This window comes from Lacerta agilis, chromosome 13 (genome assembly GCF_009819535.1).
Source record: "Lacerta agilis isolate rLacAgi1 chromosome 13, rLacAgi1.pri, whole genome shotgun sequence".
Classification (NCBI taxonomy): domain Eukaryota; kingdom Metazoa; phylum Chordata; class Lepidosauria; order Squamata; family Lacertidae; genus Lacerta; species Lacerta agilis.
The window spans coordinates 43408458-43426682 of NC_046324.1; the positions used below are offsets into that span (position 1 = coordinate 43408458).

The 18225-nt window shown below is 48.1% G+C and overlaps 2 protein-coding genes across 2 annotated transcripts in view; one reads left to right on the forward strand and one right to left on the reverse strand.

The window, feature by feature from the left end:
• BFAR (bifunctional apoptosis regulator) lies at positions 1-14127 on the forward strand. Its single transcript, XM_033167025.1, has 8 exons — positions 1-129; positions 3299-3626; positions 5342-5543; positions 6963-7132; positions 7507-7651; positions 9740-9910; positions 12074-12276; positions 13159-14127. The coding sequence occupies exons 2-8, from the start codon at positions 3367-3369 to the stop codon at positions 13349-13351; spliced, it is 1344 nt and encodes a 447-aa protein (XP_033022916.1). The 5' UTR covers positions 1-129; positions 3299-3366; the 3' UTR covers positions 13352-14127.
• PLA2G10 (phospholipase A2 group X) overlaps positions 13803-18225 on the reverse strand; it is a 14535-nt gene continuing 10112 nt past the window's right edge. Inside the window, exons 3-4 of the mRNA XM_033167026.1 lie at positions 17134-17240; positions 13803-14771 (exon numbers count right to left, since the gene is read on the reverse strand). Coding sequence (XP_033022917.1) covers positions 14623-14771; positions 17134-17240 — 256 coding nt within the window. The 3' untranslated portion in view covers positions 13803-14622. The remainder of the gene's footprint in view (positions 14772-17133; positions 17241-18225) is intronic.

Sequence of the window (18225 nt, forward strand, 5' to 3'; positions counted from 1 at the left end):
GAGGCGCCCGTGCGTAAAGAGATACGTCAGCCAAAGAGGGGCGTCGGGCGTCACCACGCATGCGCGCCCAGAAGCGGATCCCGGCGGGGCTCAGCTGAGGAGACGGAGATGCCGCCACTGTCAAGCTGGGTGAGGAAGAGGAGGAGGAGGAGGAGGAGGGAGTCCGAGGGGCCCGGATCCCCTTCCCCCCCAAAGGGGTCAAGGGGCGGGGGAGGGAAAGGCCGAATAGGCGTCGCGGCTGCTGCTTCTGCTGTTGTTGTTGTTATCAATAGAGGTTGTTTTACTCGGGAGTAGACCCGTTGAATGTAATGGGCAGGAGGAACTAAGGTTGGTTCATTTCGACGGGCCTGCGGTGAGTAAGGCCTCCATGCAGAACCCAGAAATGATGATGATGATATTATTATTATAATATAAAACGTTTATGGGTTGTGTAGAAGTAAGTTGCACTCGGAGTAGACCCGTTGAAATCAAATCAGCCTGAACTCTACGATTCTACATGGAGATTCCCTTCCAGTTCTGTAATTCTGTGATTCTAACTTTAAGGAGGACAATGTTGGAGATGTAATAATAATAATAATAATGTAATAATAATAATTAGTAAGCGTGGTGGTGGTGAGAGATTTGCCAGCAAGCAGCCCACCCTCAGGTAGGGTGCCCCTCTCTTCCTGCAGCTCCCCCCCCCCTCTGGGCGACCCCTTCAGGCAGGGTGAGAGTTCAGAGGCAGGGAGGAGGAGTAGGAAGAAGAAGAGGGTGACAACACAGAGATGTAAATGTTCCTGCGCAGGTGGAGAGTTTCCTCTCAAGCTACGGGCACTTACCGTATATGAGGGCAGGGCACGTTGAGGCACAACACGCATGCACAAAATAAGTGGCAACTTTTAAAACAATTAAAACGGTAACCAAGCTCTTTAAAAAGAGGCAGTTTTTAAAATCAGCAAAGCAAGGTGCAAACCAAAATTTAAAAAGCATTTAAACTAAGCAAACAAATAGGTTTGAAGGGTGCCAGGACGACAGCAGTGTTGGTGCCAGACAAGTTTGGAAAGGGAGGGCTGAATACGCACAATAAGTTTAAGGCAACCCCCCGAACAAGAAACTTCTCCTCGCAAAACTACAGTTCCCTTAAACTACAGTTCCCAGGTTTCATGAGGCAGGATGTGTGTGGAAACTGCGAAATTTGCCAGCCCAGCCCAAAGTGTGCCTACCTTACCCAGCAAGCTGCCTCCAAGATTTGTTGGCAGATTCTTCTGGGATGTTCAGGAGGAGGCATGGAAGGCGGCAACCTTCCACTGTTGTTTGTTCCCAGCATTTGGTACTTTTGACTGTCCTTGTGCATGGAGGCTTCATTTGCTATCTTAACTGAATTCAGCTATCTAATCCAGAGGAAGGGAAGGTTCTGGATGTTGCTACAGGTTCCCCACCTGTGGCCTAGAAGAGCAAAAATACTTCCTTGCTAGTTCATAATAAGGTAGGCCTGTGTACAGTAGTAGTGCATTTCATTTCCAAAAACCGGCCCTTCGAGTACCCACAGCCTGAAGGCAACAGCCCCCCCTCTGCTGTTGCCCCCTCCCAGCAAGTGGCACCCAGAGGTAAATTGCATTTGTTTTGCGGTAGCCATTGGCAAACAGTTTGTGTGGATTGTGTAACCCTTCTACATGTAAGCAGCATCTTTGCTCTCTGCCACGCCCCCATGTGTTACAAGCATGGCATTAAAATATACTTTCCCAGTTCTACATAAAGCCCATGGGAGGAAGAAACCAGATTTGTAGTAAACACAACAAACATTCTGGGGCTTCTGACTTCATTTTCTAAAGGGGATATTAGAGTCTGTTCCTGCAGGAGAATATAGACATAAGCAACTTTTCTCAGCATGCAGTTGTATTAACTTTTTAATTTGATTTCCCTTGCATGTTCCAAAGTGTGCGAGAGACACTTTTTGCCGGTTTGTTGATTAATATTCTTTACAGCAGCTGAAGAGGGTTTTTTTGTTTGCTGAAGTGAGCGACCTGTTTTATCTCTTCCTTTAGAACCAAGTGGCCACTCTTAATTCCTCTGTTGTTGTAACAACAACATTCCTTTCCAGAGTTACCTAGTCCTGGAAGACATCGTCTATTCCCATTACAGCTGTACTCTTTGGCCCTGTGGAGCCTTCAGTGTGGGGTTCCTCAGTGTTCAATTGTATCCCCTATGCTGCTTAACATCTACATGAAACCACTAAGTGGGGTCATCCAGAGCTTTGGAGTACGTTGTCAGCAATATGCTGATGACACACTGCTCTGCATCTCCTTTACGTCTGCAGGTGAGGCAGCAGAAGTGCTGGATTAGTGTCATGCCTCAATGATGGACTGGATGAGAGCTAGGAAATTGAAGCTCAATCCAGAGAAGGCTGAGGCACTGTTAGTGGGTGGTTCCTTAGACCAGATGGATGGGAGGTTGCCTGCCGTTGATGAGGTTGCACTCCCTCTGAAGGAGCAGGTATGTGTAGCTTGGGAGTACTCCTGGATTCTTTGCTGTTGCTTGAGGCTCAGGTGGCCTCAGTGGTCCAGAGTGCCTTCCAACAGCTTTGGCTGGTGGCCCAGCTGCTCCCCTGTCTGGACAGGGATAGCCTAACTTCTGCTGTCTGTGCTCTGCTAACCTCTAGGTTAGATTACCACGACGTGTTATACGTGGCACGGCCTCTGAAGATGGTTGCCAATTGGCAGTGGCTGCCAATTCATTTCTGGGCCCAATTCAAAGTGTTTTTGACCTATAATGCTTTAAACAGCTCAGTACCACAGTACCTCAAGAACTGCCTCTCCCCTAATGAACTGACCTGGACCGTGCAATTATCATCTGAGGCCCTTTTTTGTGTGGCTCTCCCAGAGGGTGGCAACATGATGACCGGCCTTTTCTGTAGTGGCTCCCCGTTTTGGGGAACACTCTCCCCAGGGAGGCTCACCCCGGCACCTTTACTATGCATCTTTAGGTGCCAGGTGAAAACGTTCCTCTTCAGCCCGGTGTTTGGCTGATTAACAGTCTATGGCTTTTTAAATGAGCTTGTGGGAGTGGGGTTATTGGTTTCTTTTTGTTTTATTATGTGTTCTGTTCTCGTTTTGTATTTTTATGCTGTGAACCACCCTTTGATCTTCGGGTGAAGGGCGATACACAGATGATAATAATAATAATAATAATAATAATAATAATAATAATAATAATAATAATAAATAACCATCTCCTATCTCATTGCATTAACAATGCATTTTTCTTTTCACATTGGATTGTGTTCACGAAGAAACATAACGGGCTCACTTTCTTCCCATAGTTTGTGGCGTGCTTCAAGATCTAGAGACGTGCAGGTGTTGTGCTGGCTGCTGCAGGTACAAAGAGGACATGGAGGAGGGTTTGAAGTGGCCGTCGGAGAGGCTGGAAGTTCAGACATCTGCTTCTCCCGGGGTCAGCCGGCGGATATCAGTCAGCGAATTCTCTTGCCATTGCTGTTATGATATTCTCGTCAATCCTACCACCTTGAACTGTGGGCACAGCTTCTGCAGGCATTGCTTGGCATTATGGTGGACGTCTTCCAAGAAGAACGAGTGTCCAGAATGCAGGGGGAAATGGGAAGGGTTCCCCAAAGTCAACATTCTTCTCAGGTGATTCTAGCAGTCGAGGACTGTGATACGTGGTCTTCATACAATGGTTGAGATATGTTAGTTTGCCCTCTTTGCTTAGTAACAGCTGTTGGTCCTATGATTGTCATACTTTTAATTTCATTTTCCATTTCACTTTTAATGTATATATTACTATACGCAAGGCGGTCTGCAAGCTGAAGAAACAACAAAGATCATACATCTTATAACAATCTGATCCAATGCAAAAAAGCCATAATAAAAACATGACTTTAAAATAAACAGCTTAAAGTAATACTCAGTAATCTATTAGAATATCGTAGTACACGATGAAATTAAATGTCAGCAAACAATCATTGGATAGAAATTCACTCCTAACAAATACAATAAATATTTGCTAAACTATAATTAGTAAGTTAAAGGTAGGTAGCCGTGTTGGTCTGCCATAGTCAAAACAAACAAACAAAAAAATAAATCCTTCCAGTATCACCTTAGAGACCAACTAAGTATCTGAAGAAGTGTGCATGCACACGAAAGCTCATACCAAGAACATACTTAGTTGGTCTCTAAGGTGCTACTGGAAGGAATTTTTTTTATTTTTTATTTTGTTATAATTAGTAAAAACAAGAAGCCACAGCGCATAAATACCACAATACATACAAAACCATGTAAAAGGATCAGATTCAGAAACGAAGACACACAACTTGTAAAAATATATATATTTTAAAAAATCCTGAACTCATTTCCCCCTCTTCTCTACTTTTTGCTTAATGCTTTGGGAAAGGCTGACTTCTTAGATCCTCTAAATGCCCTCCGCTGTCAGTCTCGGCATGAGTCTTCCCTGGGGTCGAAAGACCACTGTAGAGTTTGCTTGGTGGTCTCCACGACTGTTTCAGTTCAAAACACTAATGGCCAGATGTGCTCCTCCGGGCCTCTCCCCACATCACACCCTGTGCCCTCTTTGACACATTGTTGTGTTGCTAGAATGTGTCCTTGAAAAGTGATGGTTCCTCTTGCTTCCCTGGATGGAGGTTGGTGTGTGTGTGTGTGTGTGTGTGTCTTGTATAGCTGGAATGCAGCCTCCCATCTGCAGGTGAGACTCACATCAGTTGCACCTCCCCCTTCTGCTTCTAGCTCCACCCACCACTGGCACACTGGGAAGCCTGTCTATGAGATACAGTGGTACCCCGGGTTGCCTATGTAATTGGTTCCGGGTTACAGTTTGTAACCCAAAAAGTACGCAACCCGAACAAGCGCGCGAAAAACCCGGAAGTAGCGGTTTGTGCATGTGCAAACTGCGCAGAACGCTTCTGCGCATCTACGCATTGTGTGCGCTCCGGGTTGCCCTTCCGGGTTACCGGAGTTTGTAACCCGAAAAGTACGTAACCCGAGGTACGACTGTAATGTGGTTGTAAAAGACACACACACACACACACACCCCGGTTTAAAGGGTTTAGCCAGCAGAATGACATAGCGTTATCACCTGTTTGTACCCAACTCATCCTCCACGGAGCTCATGGTAGCTCATTTATCAGTCCTGTAACTAAGCCAGGCTGAGAAGACAGTATGGTTGGCCCGAGGACAGCTAGCAAACCTCACGACCGATGAGCTGGACCCAGGTCTCCCCTGTCCAGCACTCTAGCCACTTGCCCCCTCCTCAGTGCAAAGGAGAAGGCCCCATACGGACTGGCCGCAAACTGCAGGGAGAAGTCTTGCAAAGTAACGCTCTCTTTTTCTAGGGATGCGATCGAAAAACTGTTTCCAGATGCTATCAAGCAGCGGAAGGACGACATCCAGCAGAACAGCGACGCGTCCCTCAGCCTCGACGCCTTTCAGAAGTACGGGAGCGATCAGACCTCTGCAGCTCCAACGGCGGGGCGAATTAATCCTCGAGGAGGGGGGTTTTTCTCTGGCGTGCTGACAGCGCTAACTTGTGTGGCCGTAAGTCTCCCCCTTTAAAAAGCCCTGCGCTGGTGGGAAACAAAGGGCTTTGCTGAGGGTGGGTTTTTGAAGAGCTGATTGAATACTTGCAGAAAACCTAACAGGCCTCCTGACTTAATGGGCCTCTTCAGAGAAATTTCAAATGACAGTCTATTGCCCTCCATCTTAGTTCCCTTGAGCAGGAAAGGTGAAGGGAAGACTATGGAGGTTCGCGGCTGCCAGATTTTGTTTTTGTCTGCCTTTGGAAGTTGCCTTATATTGAGTCAGACCATTGATCCACGGAGCTCAGTCTTGTCTACACTGATTAGCCATGAATCGCTAGGGTTTCAGACGGGGGACATTCCCAGCTCTATTTGGAGACCCCGGGAATTGAACCTGGGACCTTCTAGATACAATGCAGATGCCCTACGCACTGAGCTTTGGCCCTTCCTTCTCTGCAGTAGCTGGGATGCCTGGTGTTTGGCTGCGGCCACCAGGGCCACCTCTTTCCCCCTCCTACAGGCTGATGTCCCCAAAGAACATGCTGGAGACTAGAAAGTGGAAAGGTACCCAGAGGGAAGAGAAATGTTTGACATGGTGCATGAAGCTTAGTGCTCGCTTCAGCTGCAGGGCTCCCATAATGTATTCCCTAGCGCTTCCACCGTGCAGAGTTCCACCATCATCTCAGCAGCCCCATGGGGTGTGCTGTCATGGGAAGGTGTTCCTGTCCCAGAGTCACTCCATGAGTCCTTGGCTATCAGGCTTTCCAGCTGTATGTCCTCTCCTCCTCCAAGCTGTATTTAAGCCAGGCTCCTTGGAACGCCAGCACCGTAAACTTTACTGTTGGTGAATGTTCATTTTTGCTTTGCATTTATGTACAGTTGTACCTTGGTTCTCGAACTTAATCCATTACAGGAATCCGTTTGACTCCGAAAACCAAGGCGCAGCTTCCGATTGGCTGCAGGAGCTCCCTGCAGTCAAGTGAAAGCCGCGTCGGAGTTTCAGCTTCCGAAAAAAGGTTTGCAAACCGGAAAACCGGGTTTGCAGCATTCGGGAGCCAAAACACAGGAGTACCAAAGTGTTCGAGAACCAAGGTACGACTGTATTTAAGCCTACATTGGGTGGGTTGTTTTTTTGTAATATTGAAATTATTCTGTGCTTGCAAAATTGTTGATTTTTGTAATTTTGAATTCACTTGCGTGTTCCGTATTTAGAATATTTTGTATTTCCAGTGTTCTCTATTTTGATGCTTTTGAATGTTTGCTGCAAGCTGTTTTGGGCACATCTCGTTGTGGAAAAGCAGCATATAATTAAAATCAATCAAGTCTAGCACTATCCTCTGGGCCCCGCTGGGTGCTTTGCTCTTGTATTAAACACCTGAAACATGCCCCAGTCACCCCTGTGCATAACCCTTCATGGACCCTCTTCGTTGCTTTCCAGGTAGTTTTGCTCGGCTATCACTGGAGCAGCCGGGAGTCGGAAGATGACCTCCTCGTCCACAAACCCGTTGCGAAATGGACCGCTGGGGAGGTGGTACACTGGCTGGGGCAGCTGGGACCCTGGACTTCCCTCTACAAGGAGAGGTTTTTACTTGAGCGCGTTAATGGGAGGTGAGGAAGATCCCTTTGGTGATGCTCTGAGATTATTGAGAAAGAAACTTCGTTGTAACTGGTGCCTTGCTTATCGGAGATTTTGTGTTCCTCAGGTGATGTGAACACAGGGGCAAAACAAAAACAAAAAAAAAGTCTTGTTGTGTTCAAAGTAAGTTTTTAATCTGTAGCGTGGCTGTTAGCAATAGTTCCCTGTCAGTCCTCTTGCTAGGATCATGTCTAAATTCTAGAGTAGGCAGATGCGCTTTGCTCTCAGTGCAAATACCCACAGACCCGTCTTGTCCTGATGGTGATATTCGGCTTGATAGTTCAGCGCGATTTGGAGCAGGGCAGAGGGCGTTTCCTTCGTGTAATGGTAACTCCTGGTCTTGCAGGCTCCTGTTAACGCTCACGGACGAGGACTTCTCAAAGTCTCCTTACAATGTAGAGAACAGTAGCCACAGGAAGGCCATTATGACGGAACTGGAACGCGTGAAGATGCTGGGGGTCAAACCACCGCAGAACCTTTGGGAGTACAAGGTGAGAGGATGTTACAGGAAGTCCCGCCTCCAGTGGCCGTAGACCTTTAGCCCCTGCGCCAAATCACTCTTCTGTCCCTGTGGTGTTTTGATCCTTGGCGTCCCTGCTGTGGCCCAGCCCTGCCCTGAGTCTGGTCCCCATCCTGTCTTCAGCCTGTGTCACCCAAGTGCCGTGTAATGGTTTGAGTGTTGGACTAGGACCTGGGAGACCAGGGTTCAAAGCCCCACTCAGCCATGAAGCTCATTGGGTGACCTTGGGCCAGTCGACATCTCTTAGCCTAACCTGCCTCACAGGGTTGTTGTGAGGATGAAATGGGGAGGAGGAGAACCATGAACACCAACTTGAGCTCCTTGGAAGAGAAAGGTGCCATAGAAATGTAATAAATACATAAATGAAATAAAAGTGTCTTAGGAGCAGAGGGTCTCCCCAATTTCCATGGAATTTCCTGCATCTGAGAGCAAATGCCACAGTGTGCACCCCATTGTGCAATTTTAATGCTGGCAAGTTCCCTCCGCACTGCCTACTCTAATGGTATCTTACACTTGAGGCTGCTTAATGCAGGGCTGGTCTGAAGGAAGAAATCCACAGAGCAAATCCCCTCCTGTTGTTCATTGTTGTTCAGTCGTTCAGTCGTGTCCGACTCTTCGTGACCCCATGGACCAGAGCACGCCAGGCATGCCTATCCTTCACTGCCTCTCGCAGTTTGGCCAAACTCATGCTAGTTGCTTCGAGAACACTGTCCAACCATCTCGTCCTCTGTCGTCCCCTTCTCCTTGTGCCCTCCATCTTTCCCAACATCAGGGTCTTTTCTAGGGAGTCTTCTCTTCTCATGAGGTGGCCAAAGTACTGGAGCCTCAGCTTCAGGATCTGTCCTTCTAGTGAGCACTCGGGGCTGATTTCTTTAAGAATGGATAGGTTTGATCTTCTTGCAGTCCATGGGACTCTCAAGAGTCTCCTCCAGCACCATAATTCAAAAGCATCAATTCTTCGGCGATCAGCCTTCTTTATGGTCCAGCTCTCACTTCACTGCTGATTAATAATGGGGAACTAATTTATAAAATAGGGATCTGGGGAATGAAAGACCTGTTAGCTTAACGTCAGTAGTGGGGAAACCACTGAACAGGTAGAATTGCCAAGCAGGAGGAACAAGCCTTGCTGAAGTAGAATCAGCATGGTTTTTGCTAGGGGTAGGTCCTGTCTCAACATCTAGAGGGTTTTTTCCCTCCCCAAGCGTGTCAGCAGAGATGAACCAATTGACAATGGGCTCTTAGATTTTCAAAAGTGGTTTTGAAAATTTATCCCCGAAAATTTATCCTTGACTAAGCTGAGTAGTCATGCTACAACCACAGAGATCCTCTTATGGATGAGGACTTACTTAGGAATAGAATCAGAGTACTGTCGTACCTTGGATCCCGAATGCCTTGGTTCTCAAGACATTTTGGCTCCCGAATGCCGCAAACCCGGAAGTGATTGTTCCGGTTTGCAAACGTTCTTTGGAACCCGAACGTCCAACGGTGCTTCCGTGGCTTCCGAATGGCTGCAGGAGTTTCCTGCAGCCAATCGGAAGCCGCACACTTTGGTTTCCGAACGTTCTGTAAGTCGAATGGACTTCCGGAACAGATTCCGTTCGACTTCCAAGGTACGACTGTATTAATAAATGGACAGTTTTCTCAGTGGTGGGATGTGGAAAACGGAGGGTTGGTATTGGGACCTGTTCTTTTTAACTAGTTTATTGTTGATCTAGAATTAGGGCTGAGCAGTGAGGGAGCAGGATTGCCCCGGGGTGTTGGGTGGGGGCAGCGATCTCTCACTCTGCTATCTATAGCGACGCCTCTGGTCTCTGAAGCGTCAGAACAGAAGAAGATAGAGACTCTCCCAAGGTTAGGCAGGGTTCATGTGAACCTTACTAAATATGACTCTGATCTTGTGTTAAACGCCTGGAGGGTGAAGAGGTGGGTGAGACAAAGCTGCGTTTCACAGAAGCCCCCTTGCACTCTCCCTTGCTTCCGTTTGCTCTTCCTCGTGCATTCACGTGTTCCTGCTAACGGCTGACTCTCCCACATTTCTCTCTGTTTCCTGGCATTCCAGGCGGTGAATCCCGGGAAGTCGCTGTTCCTGTTGTATGCCTTGAAGAGCTCCCCTCGGCTCACCATGCTCTACCTGTACCTCTTTGATTACACGGACGTCTTCCTCCCCTTCCTCCACACCATATGTCCTGTGCAGGACGAGGAGCTGGAGGATATTCTCGCAAAGCTGCTAGTAAGTAAGAGCAGGAGACGTCCACCTTGGGAACGGGCCCCCATCCCAAACACCCAAAAAATGGAAAGGGGTTTTGTGGGGTCAGCAGTACAGAATGTTTTGAGGTTGCAGATCAGTGTCCCCTCACTAAAAGCTCTGTGAGAAATGGCCCCAGGAGCGAAAAAGGGGCAAACGTCATGGGGGCAGCAGGCCAAGGGCTTTTGTACTTCATTTTATTTAACAATTTTTTGAAGGTTTTTAACACATTGAGCTCTAGCATCCAAACACGTTTATAAAAAGATAATAAAGAGAAATATATCAAAAATAATAAAAAAGAAAAATGCAAAATAGAATACTCATGATTCTTACAAAACATAATTACAGTCGTACCTCTCATACGCCTTGGCTCCCGAACAAATCGGCTCCTGGACGATCGAAACCCGGAAATGAGTGTTCCGGTTTTTGAATGATTTTCGGAAGCCAGTGTGGCTTCTGTGGCTACCGATTGGCTGCAGGAAGCTCCTGCAGCGTGCTTTGGTTTCCGAACATTTTGGAAGCCGAACGGACTTCCGGAATGGATTCCGTTCAGCTTCCATGGTACAACTGTATAGAGAAAAAAATAACTAAAAATACTGTTTATCACTGTTAGAAAACGTGGGATATCCCTACACATCGGGATTGATTGCTAAATCACTCTTTAGAACCATAGCTCTATGAACGGAGCAGGTGTCTCTTACAACTCTCAGCCCCCTTAACAGACTAGACTTCCCAGAATTCTTTGGGGGAAGCCAAGACTGTTTAAAGTGGCATAGATACTGCTTTGAATGTATGGTGCAGGCAGGGCTTTAGCGTGAAGCAAATTCCTGTGTTCCTCGGCAGGTTTGGCAGACGCCAAATACATTAATTGCCACCTCATAAAGATATGAGGGACGTGGATGCTTCTGTGGTCTAAACCACTGAGCCTCTTGGGCTTGCTGATGTGAAGGTCAGCGGTTTGAATCCCCACAACGGGGTGAGCTCCCGTTGCTCTGTCCCAGCTCCTGCCCACCTAGCAGTTCGAAAGCACGTCAAAGTGCAAGTAGATAAATAGGTACCGCTCTGGCGGGAAGGTAAACAGCGTTTCTGTGCGCTGCTCTGGTTTCGCCAGAAGCGGCTTAGTCATGCTGCCCACATGACCTGGAAAAACTCTTTGCGGACAAATGCCGGCTCCCTCAGCCTGTAAAGCAAAATGAGTGCTGCAACCCCAGAGTCGTCTGCGACAGGACTTAACTGTCACAGGTCCTTTACCTTTACCTTTAAAGATATTTGCAGCGATACAGGCTGCCTTTCCTTCATGTTATGCTTGCTTAGAGATACTCGCTTGTCCTCAGCAAACAAAAAAAAGTAACTGTTTTCCAAAGGTGGCATATATCCAGTACGGACAAAATGTGCTCGCTCCAGCGATTGCACTGCCAGAAATCTTCCTGGGAAATCCTAGTACAGACTCTTAAACCCCACTGTAGCATTAAATGCTGAGATGAGCAGGGCCGGCACGTCCATTCAGGCGAACTAGGCAATTGCCTAGGGCGCCAAAATGGAGGGGGCGCTGGCCAGGCTTGGGCGGGGGGGGCTAGCAGCAGCTTCTCTGCTGTAGTGGAGAGGTGCTGCTTGCCCCCTACACCACCCCCCGGCTCCCGCTAAAGCAGGCTTTGGCGGGGGTGGGCGGTGGGATGGGTGAGCAGCAGCTCTCCACTACAGCGGAGAAACTGCTGCTTGCCTCTCCACCCCCCTCACCTCCCGCTAAAGCAGGCTTTGGTGGGGGGCGGGGGGCGCCAGAAGGTGGTCTCGCCTAGGGCGCAAGAATGCCTAGCACCGGTCCTGGAGATGAGAAAATGCTTCCTGCCAAGATTACCCGCACCGTCACGTTTAAGAGCTGTGCCAATATCCCCAGTGTTGACAGTCGTGTTTTTTCTAGCCTGCTGTCCATCTGAAATGGCCTTGCTTTGGGCTAAAAGTGAACACACACACAGATCCTAAGCCACTTCTGGGCAAAAAATATTTTTTATTTGCTTTCAAAAGAAAAGCTGTCAATAAATGTTGGGCATGCCAGTGGCAAGAACTAGGCTCCGATGGCAACATTTGAACCAGAGGTAATTTGGTGTGGGGCCAGCCTGCTTTTTCCTGGACGCTTTCCGTCTCTTTCAGGACCTGAAGGAGCCTGCTTGGAAGCAGTGGCGAGAATTCTTCGTGAAATACTCTTTCCTGCCCTACCAGCTAATAGCTGAGTTTGCTTGGGACTGGTTAGAGGTGCATTACTGGACGTCCCGCTTCATCATCGTCAACGCCATGCTGCTCTCTGTACTGGAGCTCTTCTCCTTCTGGAGGCTGTGGTCAAGAAGGGAGCTGAAGTAAGTCCCTCTCGGACCCTCCTACCTTCCAGAATTAGCAATCCCGTTTTTGAACAGTGGACGCTTGGGTTGCGAATGCGATCCGTGCGGGAGGCGCGTTCGCAACCTGCAGCGTTCGCAACCTGCACCATTGTGTCTGCGCACGCGCGTGATGCAATTCAGTGCTCATGCGCAGAGCACAATGTAGCACTTCTGCACATGTGCCGAAACCCGGAAGTAACCTGTTCCGTTACTCCCGGGTTCGGCGCGGTGCGCAACCCGAAATCGCGCAACCTGAAGCGGCCGTAACCCGAGGTATGACTGTACTTGTAAAATCCCTTTAATGTTTCTCTCTCTCTTTTTCTCACCGTCTTTTTGCGGAAATCAAAGAGAGAACTTGCACTGAATAGAGAGGTTCCTCCTTTTCCATCTCCCAGCTGTGACTCAGCTTCTTCCTACTCAGTGGAGGAAAAGCTAGTCGTGCAATGGTGTGCCAGGGATCTTTTATTTTCGGTTATCAAAAAGTCCCCAAGGTAAACTTGACCTCTCGTTTATGAGCAAGTTGCTTTCCAGTGAAAAGCATGTGACTTACAGTGCTCCAGATAAGCAATCTTCATTTGAAACGAAAAGGAGTATCGCAAACCACAAATTCCCTGTACATGTTGGAGGCCCACCCCCACCCCTTTTTGGTATTCCCCTCCCTCCTTTCTCTTAGTTACTTTTAAAACTCTCCTTAAAACTATTGCGTTGGTCTTTTCCTGTAAATGATTGAACACATTTGCTTTCCCTGACCTGTTGTGTATTGCACAAGGATGTTTTTAGTGCAGCATCTGCAAAAGTTCCAAAGGTTCCTCGGAAATGAGACCTAGGGCTCTAATCTGCTCTTTTCCCTCCCCCATCTAGGACAATTCCTCACCGGATGTGGGGCCATTTCTGGAAAGTGTCCACCCAGGGACTCCTCATGGCTATTTTCTGGCCAGTTATTCCTCAGTTTGTTTGCAACTGCCTGTTCTACTGGGCTTTGTACTTTAACCCAATTATAAACATTGATCTTGTGGTGAAAGAAATCCGTCGCTTGGAAACTCAAGTGCTTTGATGGTGTGTTCTGGGATCGACACTGTGCTGTGCAGTCCTGAAGCATCCGGTGGCAGGGAGCTGGCCAAAAAAGGCAATTTAATTTTCTTCCCACAGTGACAAAACTTGTGATTTTTGTTTAATGGCACACCTACTTTTGCAACAAAGTCTTCCTTTTCAAAGCTGTGACGGCGGCAACAAGTCAAGGGAGGTGCTTTTCTGCTTTTCCTCAAGGAGAAGGAACAATTAATTTCCCTACATTCAGAACGTTTGCTTTTCGACTAATCGAAGCGCCAACTTTTGTGTGCCACTCTCTGTATCCGGCCATGCAGCACAAGACGCCTGATGAGAAATCGAAGCAGTCAGGCTCCTTTTTCGTGCAAAACGAGTCCTGCATTTACACATTAAGCAGCTGTATATGGCTCAGATGCTGACTCGGCCCCCTTTTCCTTATACACACAGCTCTGGTCGTGTTTGTGAATTTGAAGTAATTTCTGTCGCTGTATTGATTTATTAGATCTACTTGCCAACTGCTACCACTTTCTTTTTAGGAAAAAAGCAGGGGAAAGATGTTATGCACGTAAATAACCAATTGATTGTGAGATGGTGGGCTTTTTTCCTGTACGTAGGTGAACGCCTCCTGTTGCCACTTGCTAAATGTATGCCAAAACCAAGATTAGCTTTATTTTAAATGATGTGCCCCTATAAATTAAACTTGACTCTGCGTTTGTAATGATATGACCTTCAGATTTGCATATGAACATTTTTAAGAATTAAAGCCGAAGATTTTTTTTCTAATATTTATTATTAGTATTACATTTTTACCAAACACTGTTCTTCTTCTCCCTCTCCCCCCTTCTTCCCTTCACAACAGCCCTGTGAGGTAGGCTGGTCTGAGGTTTCATGGTCAAGCAAACTTTTGCCTGGGGTATATAAAATAAGGAAATGGTCACTCTGGGGGCTGAGTCCTTTCTGGACGACACTTCAAGACTTGTAACGAAGAGGAGAATATCACATACTGAATTGAAATGAGATGTACCAAGGTTAGGTAGGTGGCCTTGTGTCACTTGGGCCAGTGAGCTGGGCTGGAGCTTGTTATCCCCCTTTCTGTTTGGGGAAACGTTTCCTGTTCGAAGGAATGGCTGAAATTATTTGGAAGTTAGTGTGTTTGTCTAGACAACACCCATCCAAAGCTGGGTGAAGTCTAGAGCCGCTTTGATTTGTTTTTGAGAAGTGACTCTAAGGAAGGGAATGTCCCATGTCCATGAAGTCTGGCCCAAGTGACGCCCTTTCTTAATCATCTTCACATTGTGGGTTGAACGACCCACATAAAGTATCTGGCCAGAACAAATACTTGGAATTGTAGGGGACTCTCGCCAGACACTTGGCTGCTTCACGGTCGCATTCGCAAGCCATTTTTTGGCACTTGTCTTCTATATCATCTGTGAAAAGAAAAAGGGAGACCAGAAATCAAGCCCGTCGTTCGGGGCATTGCGAAATGGTTACCAAAATGCGCAGGTTTTTCTGGCCTTTAGTAGAACGAGAGGGAATGAAATACTTTTGTTGTTGTTGTTGTTGTTGTTGTTCAGTCGTTCAGTTGTGTCTGACTCTTCGTGACCCCATGGACCAGAGCACGCCAGGCACCCCTATCCTCCACTGCCTCCCGCAGTTTGGCCAAACTCATGCCAGTCACTTCGAGAACACTGTCCAACCATCTCATCCTCTGTCGTCCCCTTCTCCTTGTGCCCTCCATCTTTCCCAACATCAGGGTCTTTTCCAGGGAGTCTTCTCTTCTCATGAGGTGGCCAAAGTACTGGAGCCTCAACATCAGGATCTGCCCTTCCAGTGAGCACTCAGGGCTGATTTCTTTAAGGGTGGATAAGTTTGATCTTTTTGCAGTCCATGGGACTCTCAAGAGTCTCCTCCAGCACCATAATTCTTGAATACTTACTTAGATACTAAATATTTTGAATAAAACTGGATGCCCAGGGTCTTGGGAGGGCCAGTGTCTTTAGGAATGACAGAAATACTAATGAGATGAAGCACATCCTATGTGTGGTTGCTCAGAAGTAAGTCCCACTGCAAGCAGCCCTCCCTTAACCTACTGCCCTAGAGTCCCAATTCCCATCTAGCATCCATCAACAGCCCTCAGCTCCATGAATTTGGCTAATCCTCTTTTTGAGTCATCTTAGTTGGTGGGCAAGGCAGTGAAAGATAGGCGTGCCTGGCGTGCTCTGGTCCATGGGGTCACAAAGAGTCGGACACGACTGAACAACTGAACAACAACAACAAGTTGGTGGGCATCACTGCCTCCTGTGGGAACGATTTCCACCGTTTAATCATGCAGTGAGTGAAGAAGTCCTTTCTTTTTATCTATCCTGAATCTTCCAACATTCAGCTTTGGTAGATGTCCACAAGTTCCAGTGTTACGAAAGAGGGAGAAAAGTTTCTATCCACTTTCTCCATGCCATGCGTAATCCTAAAAATTTCTACCATGTCGCCTCTTAACTTGCCTTTCCTCTAAGCTGCCATCTTTCCTCACAGGGGAGCCTCTCCATCCCACTGGAACATTTCAGTTGCCCTTTCCTGAACCTTTTCCATATCCTTTTTGAGGCGAGGCGACCAGAACTGCACTCCAAACGCTGCTGCCCCCTAGATTTGTATAACAGCATGGTGATAAATTCCTTTCCTAATGAACCCTAGCATGGAATGTGCCATTTTTCACAGCGGTCGCACACAAGATCTGCCTATTTACTGAACTATCCCACGACATCCCCAGCGTCCAAGTTGTAGTTCAGCAGCATCTGGAGGGCCAAAGGTTCCCCACACCTGCTTAATCTGACATGGACACCTCTCGTGAAATTCCTTGCTTGCAGCTAGAATATCTCCTGGGCCTTAGAATCACAGAACTGTAGCGTCGGAAGGGGCCACAAGGGGACATCTAGTCCAACTCCATGCAATGCAGGAATCACAGCTAAAGAACCCAAGCCGGATCAGGGCCGTGTTGTTTTCCCTGCAGTGCAGGGCCTGGTGTCGGGATGCCGAGCATTGCATTCAGCTCCTAGCCAAAGAGGGCTGCTGATGCTACTAGCAGGTATGCCCACAAGGCTGAATGAAGGGGGCAATTGGTGGCTGCAATGCTGCCAATGTCGGTGCCAGTGGGACCAGCTGTTGGAGAAGCCGAAGGAGGCCAGGGTTGGCTCCAGCAATACAGGTACAGCATGGGTGCCCTGCCAACTCTACCCAACCCTGAAGCCATGCCTGCTTAGAGTAGCTTATTGGGCAGTTACAAGTGGGCAATCTTTGCCCTTGGTTCTGAGAAGAAATGGAAAACGCAAAACTCTTAAAAGTGCATCCCTAGGAGAGGGCGGGACACGGGTGGCGCTGTGGGTTAAACCACAGAGGATAGGGCTTGCCGATCGGAAGGTCGGCGGTTCGAATCCCTGTTACGGGGTGAGCTCCCGTTGCTCGGTCCCTTCTCCTGCCAACCTAGCAGTTCGAAAGCACGTCAAGGTGCAAGTAGATAAATAGGTACCACTCCGGCGGGATGGTAACAGCGTTTCCGTGCACTGCTCTGGTTCGCCAGAAGCGGCTTAGTCATGCTGGCCACATGACCTGGAAGCTGTACGCCGGCTCCCTCGGCCAGTAAAGCGAGATGAGCGCCGCAACCCCAGAGTCGTCCGCGACGGGACCTAACGGTCAGGGGTCCCTTTACCTTTTAAGAGAGGGCAGGAGGGGAGGTTGCTGGATGCAGCTGCCGCCGTGACAGCACAGCTCCTCCCCGCGAAGGGAATATCCACTCACCACACTTGGCCGAGTTGTCTTTGCACTCCCAGGTGTACTTCTGCAACTTGGGGGAGCAGCCCTCCTTCTCGGCTTCCCCGTAGCAGCAGTCATGCTTGAAGCAGCACCTGTCGGCCGCAGAAGAGAGGATGATGGCTTTGTTTTTAGAGCATTTGCACAATGCCCTACGGCCACAGCGGCTCTCAGGGCAACTTGCATGTGTAGATGCACATACAGTTAAAGCAAGGCAAGGCAACTGAAGAGACAACACATTCATTCCTGCATTGCCAACGTTCAGAGGAGTGTGACTTCTGCCACGTTTCAGTTCCCATAAAGTGCAAACTAGACAGGTGCGTCTTTAAATGCAAACTGAACCCAATGTATTCCCCAACCCTAGTTATGCCCTCTGGGAGCCAGCCAACCGCTGCCACAAAGTTCTAAGGCCAAGGGAGAGCTTCCAAGTCTATGAAAAGGTCGCCCTCCTCTCGACTCCTGGCCATAGGAGTTGTGTAGGAGGGCCTTCTTTTTGGGCGGATCAAAACACCAGCTTGCCATCTCCATGCCTTCGAATCAACAGCAACAGGAAGCTGACCTGCTAGCCTACATTTTAGTCTGGATTTGGGGCTGGGAGAAGTGGAAGCAGCTGGAGACATGTGCCCCACCCTTCCAGCTGTGCCCCGAGCGTAGCGATTAAAGTCACATCCCTTCATTTTGCAAGATTGTGGGAAGCAATGGAGGTCTTGTTTTCAAAAAAAACTTCATTGCAGCAACCAGATGGTCATAAAATATATCCCACGTAGATGGCTATATTTTGGGCGATGGTTTTCATTTTAGAACTGCCTAAGGGTGTGGGTTATTCCCCCCCCCCCAACACAGAAAAAGGTGGTTTGGCCTCAGCCAGAGAATCTGGTGCAGTTTCCAAGTTTGCACATTCTGGTGTGGCAGGTGGCTTGCTCTCTCTGGAACACGGATGGCTGAATCCATCCATTTCCGTGTCTCATTCTTCCAACTTTAAGTTCGTTTCACCACCTTTCTATTACAAAGTCCTCACAATTCCCCTCCGCCACTATGCAGTTTTTTTGTATGTAGTTTTCCAGGCAGTATATGTTTTTT

Excerpts from the sequence above, each read along its gene's own strand:
- BFAR (XM_033167025.1), top strand. The coding sequence starts at position 3,367 with ATGGAGGAGGGTTTGAAGTGGCCGTCGGAGAGGCTGGAAGTTCAGACA. Across the intron at positions 7,652-9,739 it reads AGAACCTTTGGGAGTACAAG|GCGGTGAATCCCGGGAAGTC; the intron begins GTGAGAGGATGT and ends CTGGCATTCCAG. Across the intron at positions 12,277-13,158 it reads TGGTCAAGAAGGGAGCTGAA|GACAATTCCTCACCGGATGT; the intron begins GTAAGTCCCTCT and ends TCCCCCATCTAG.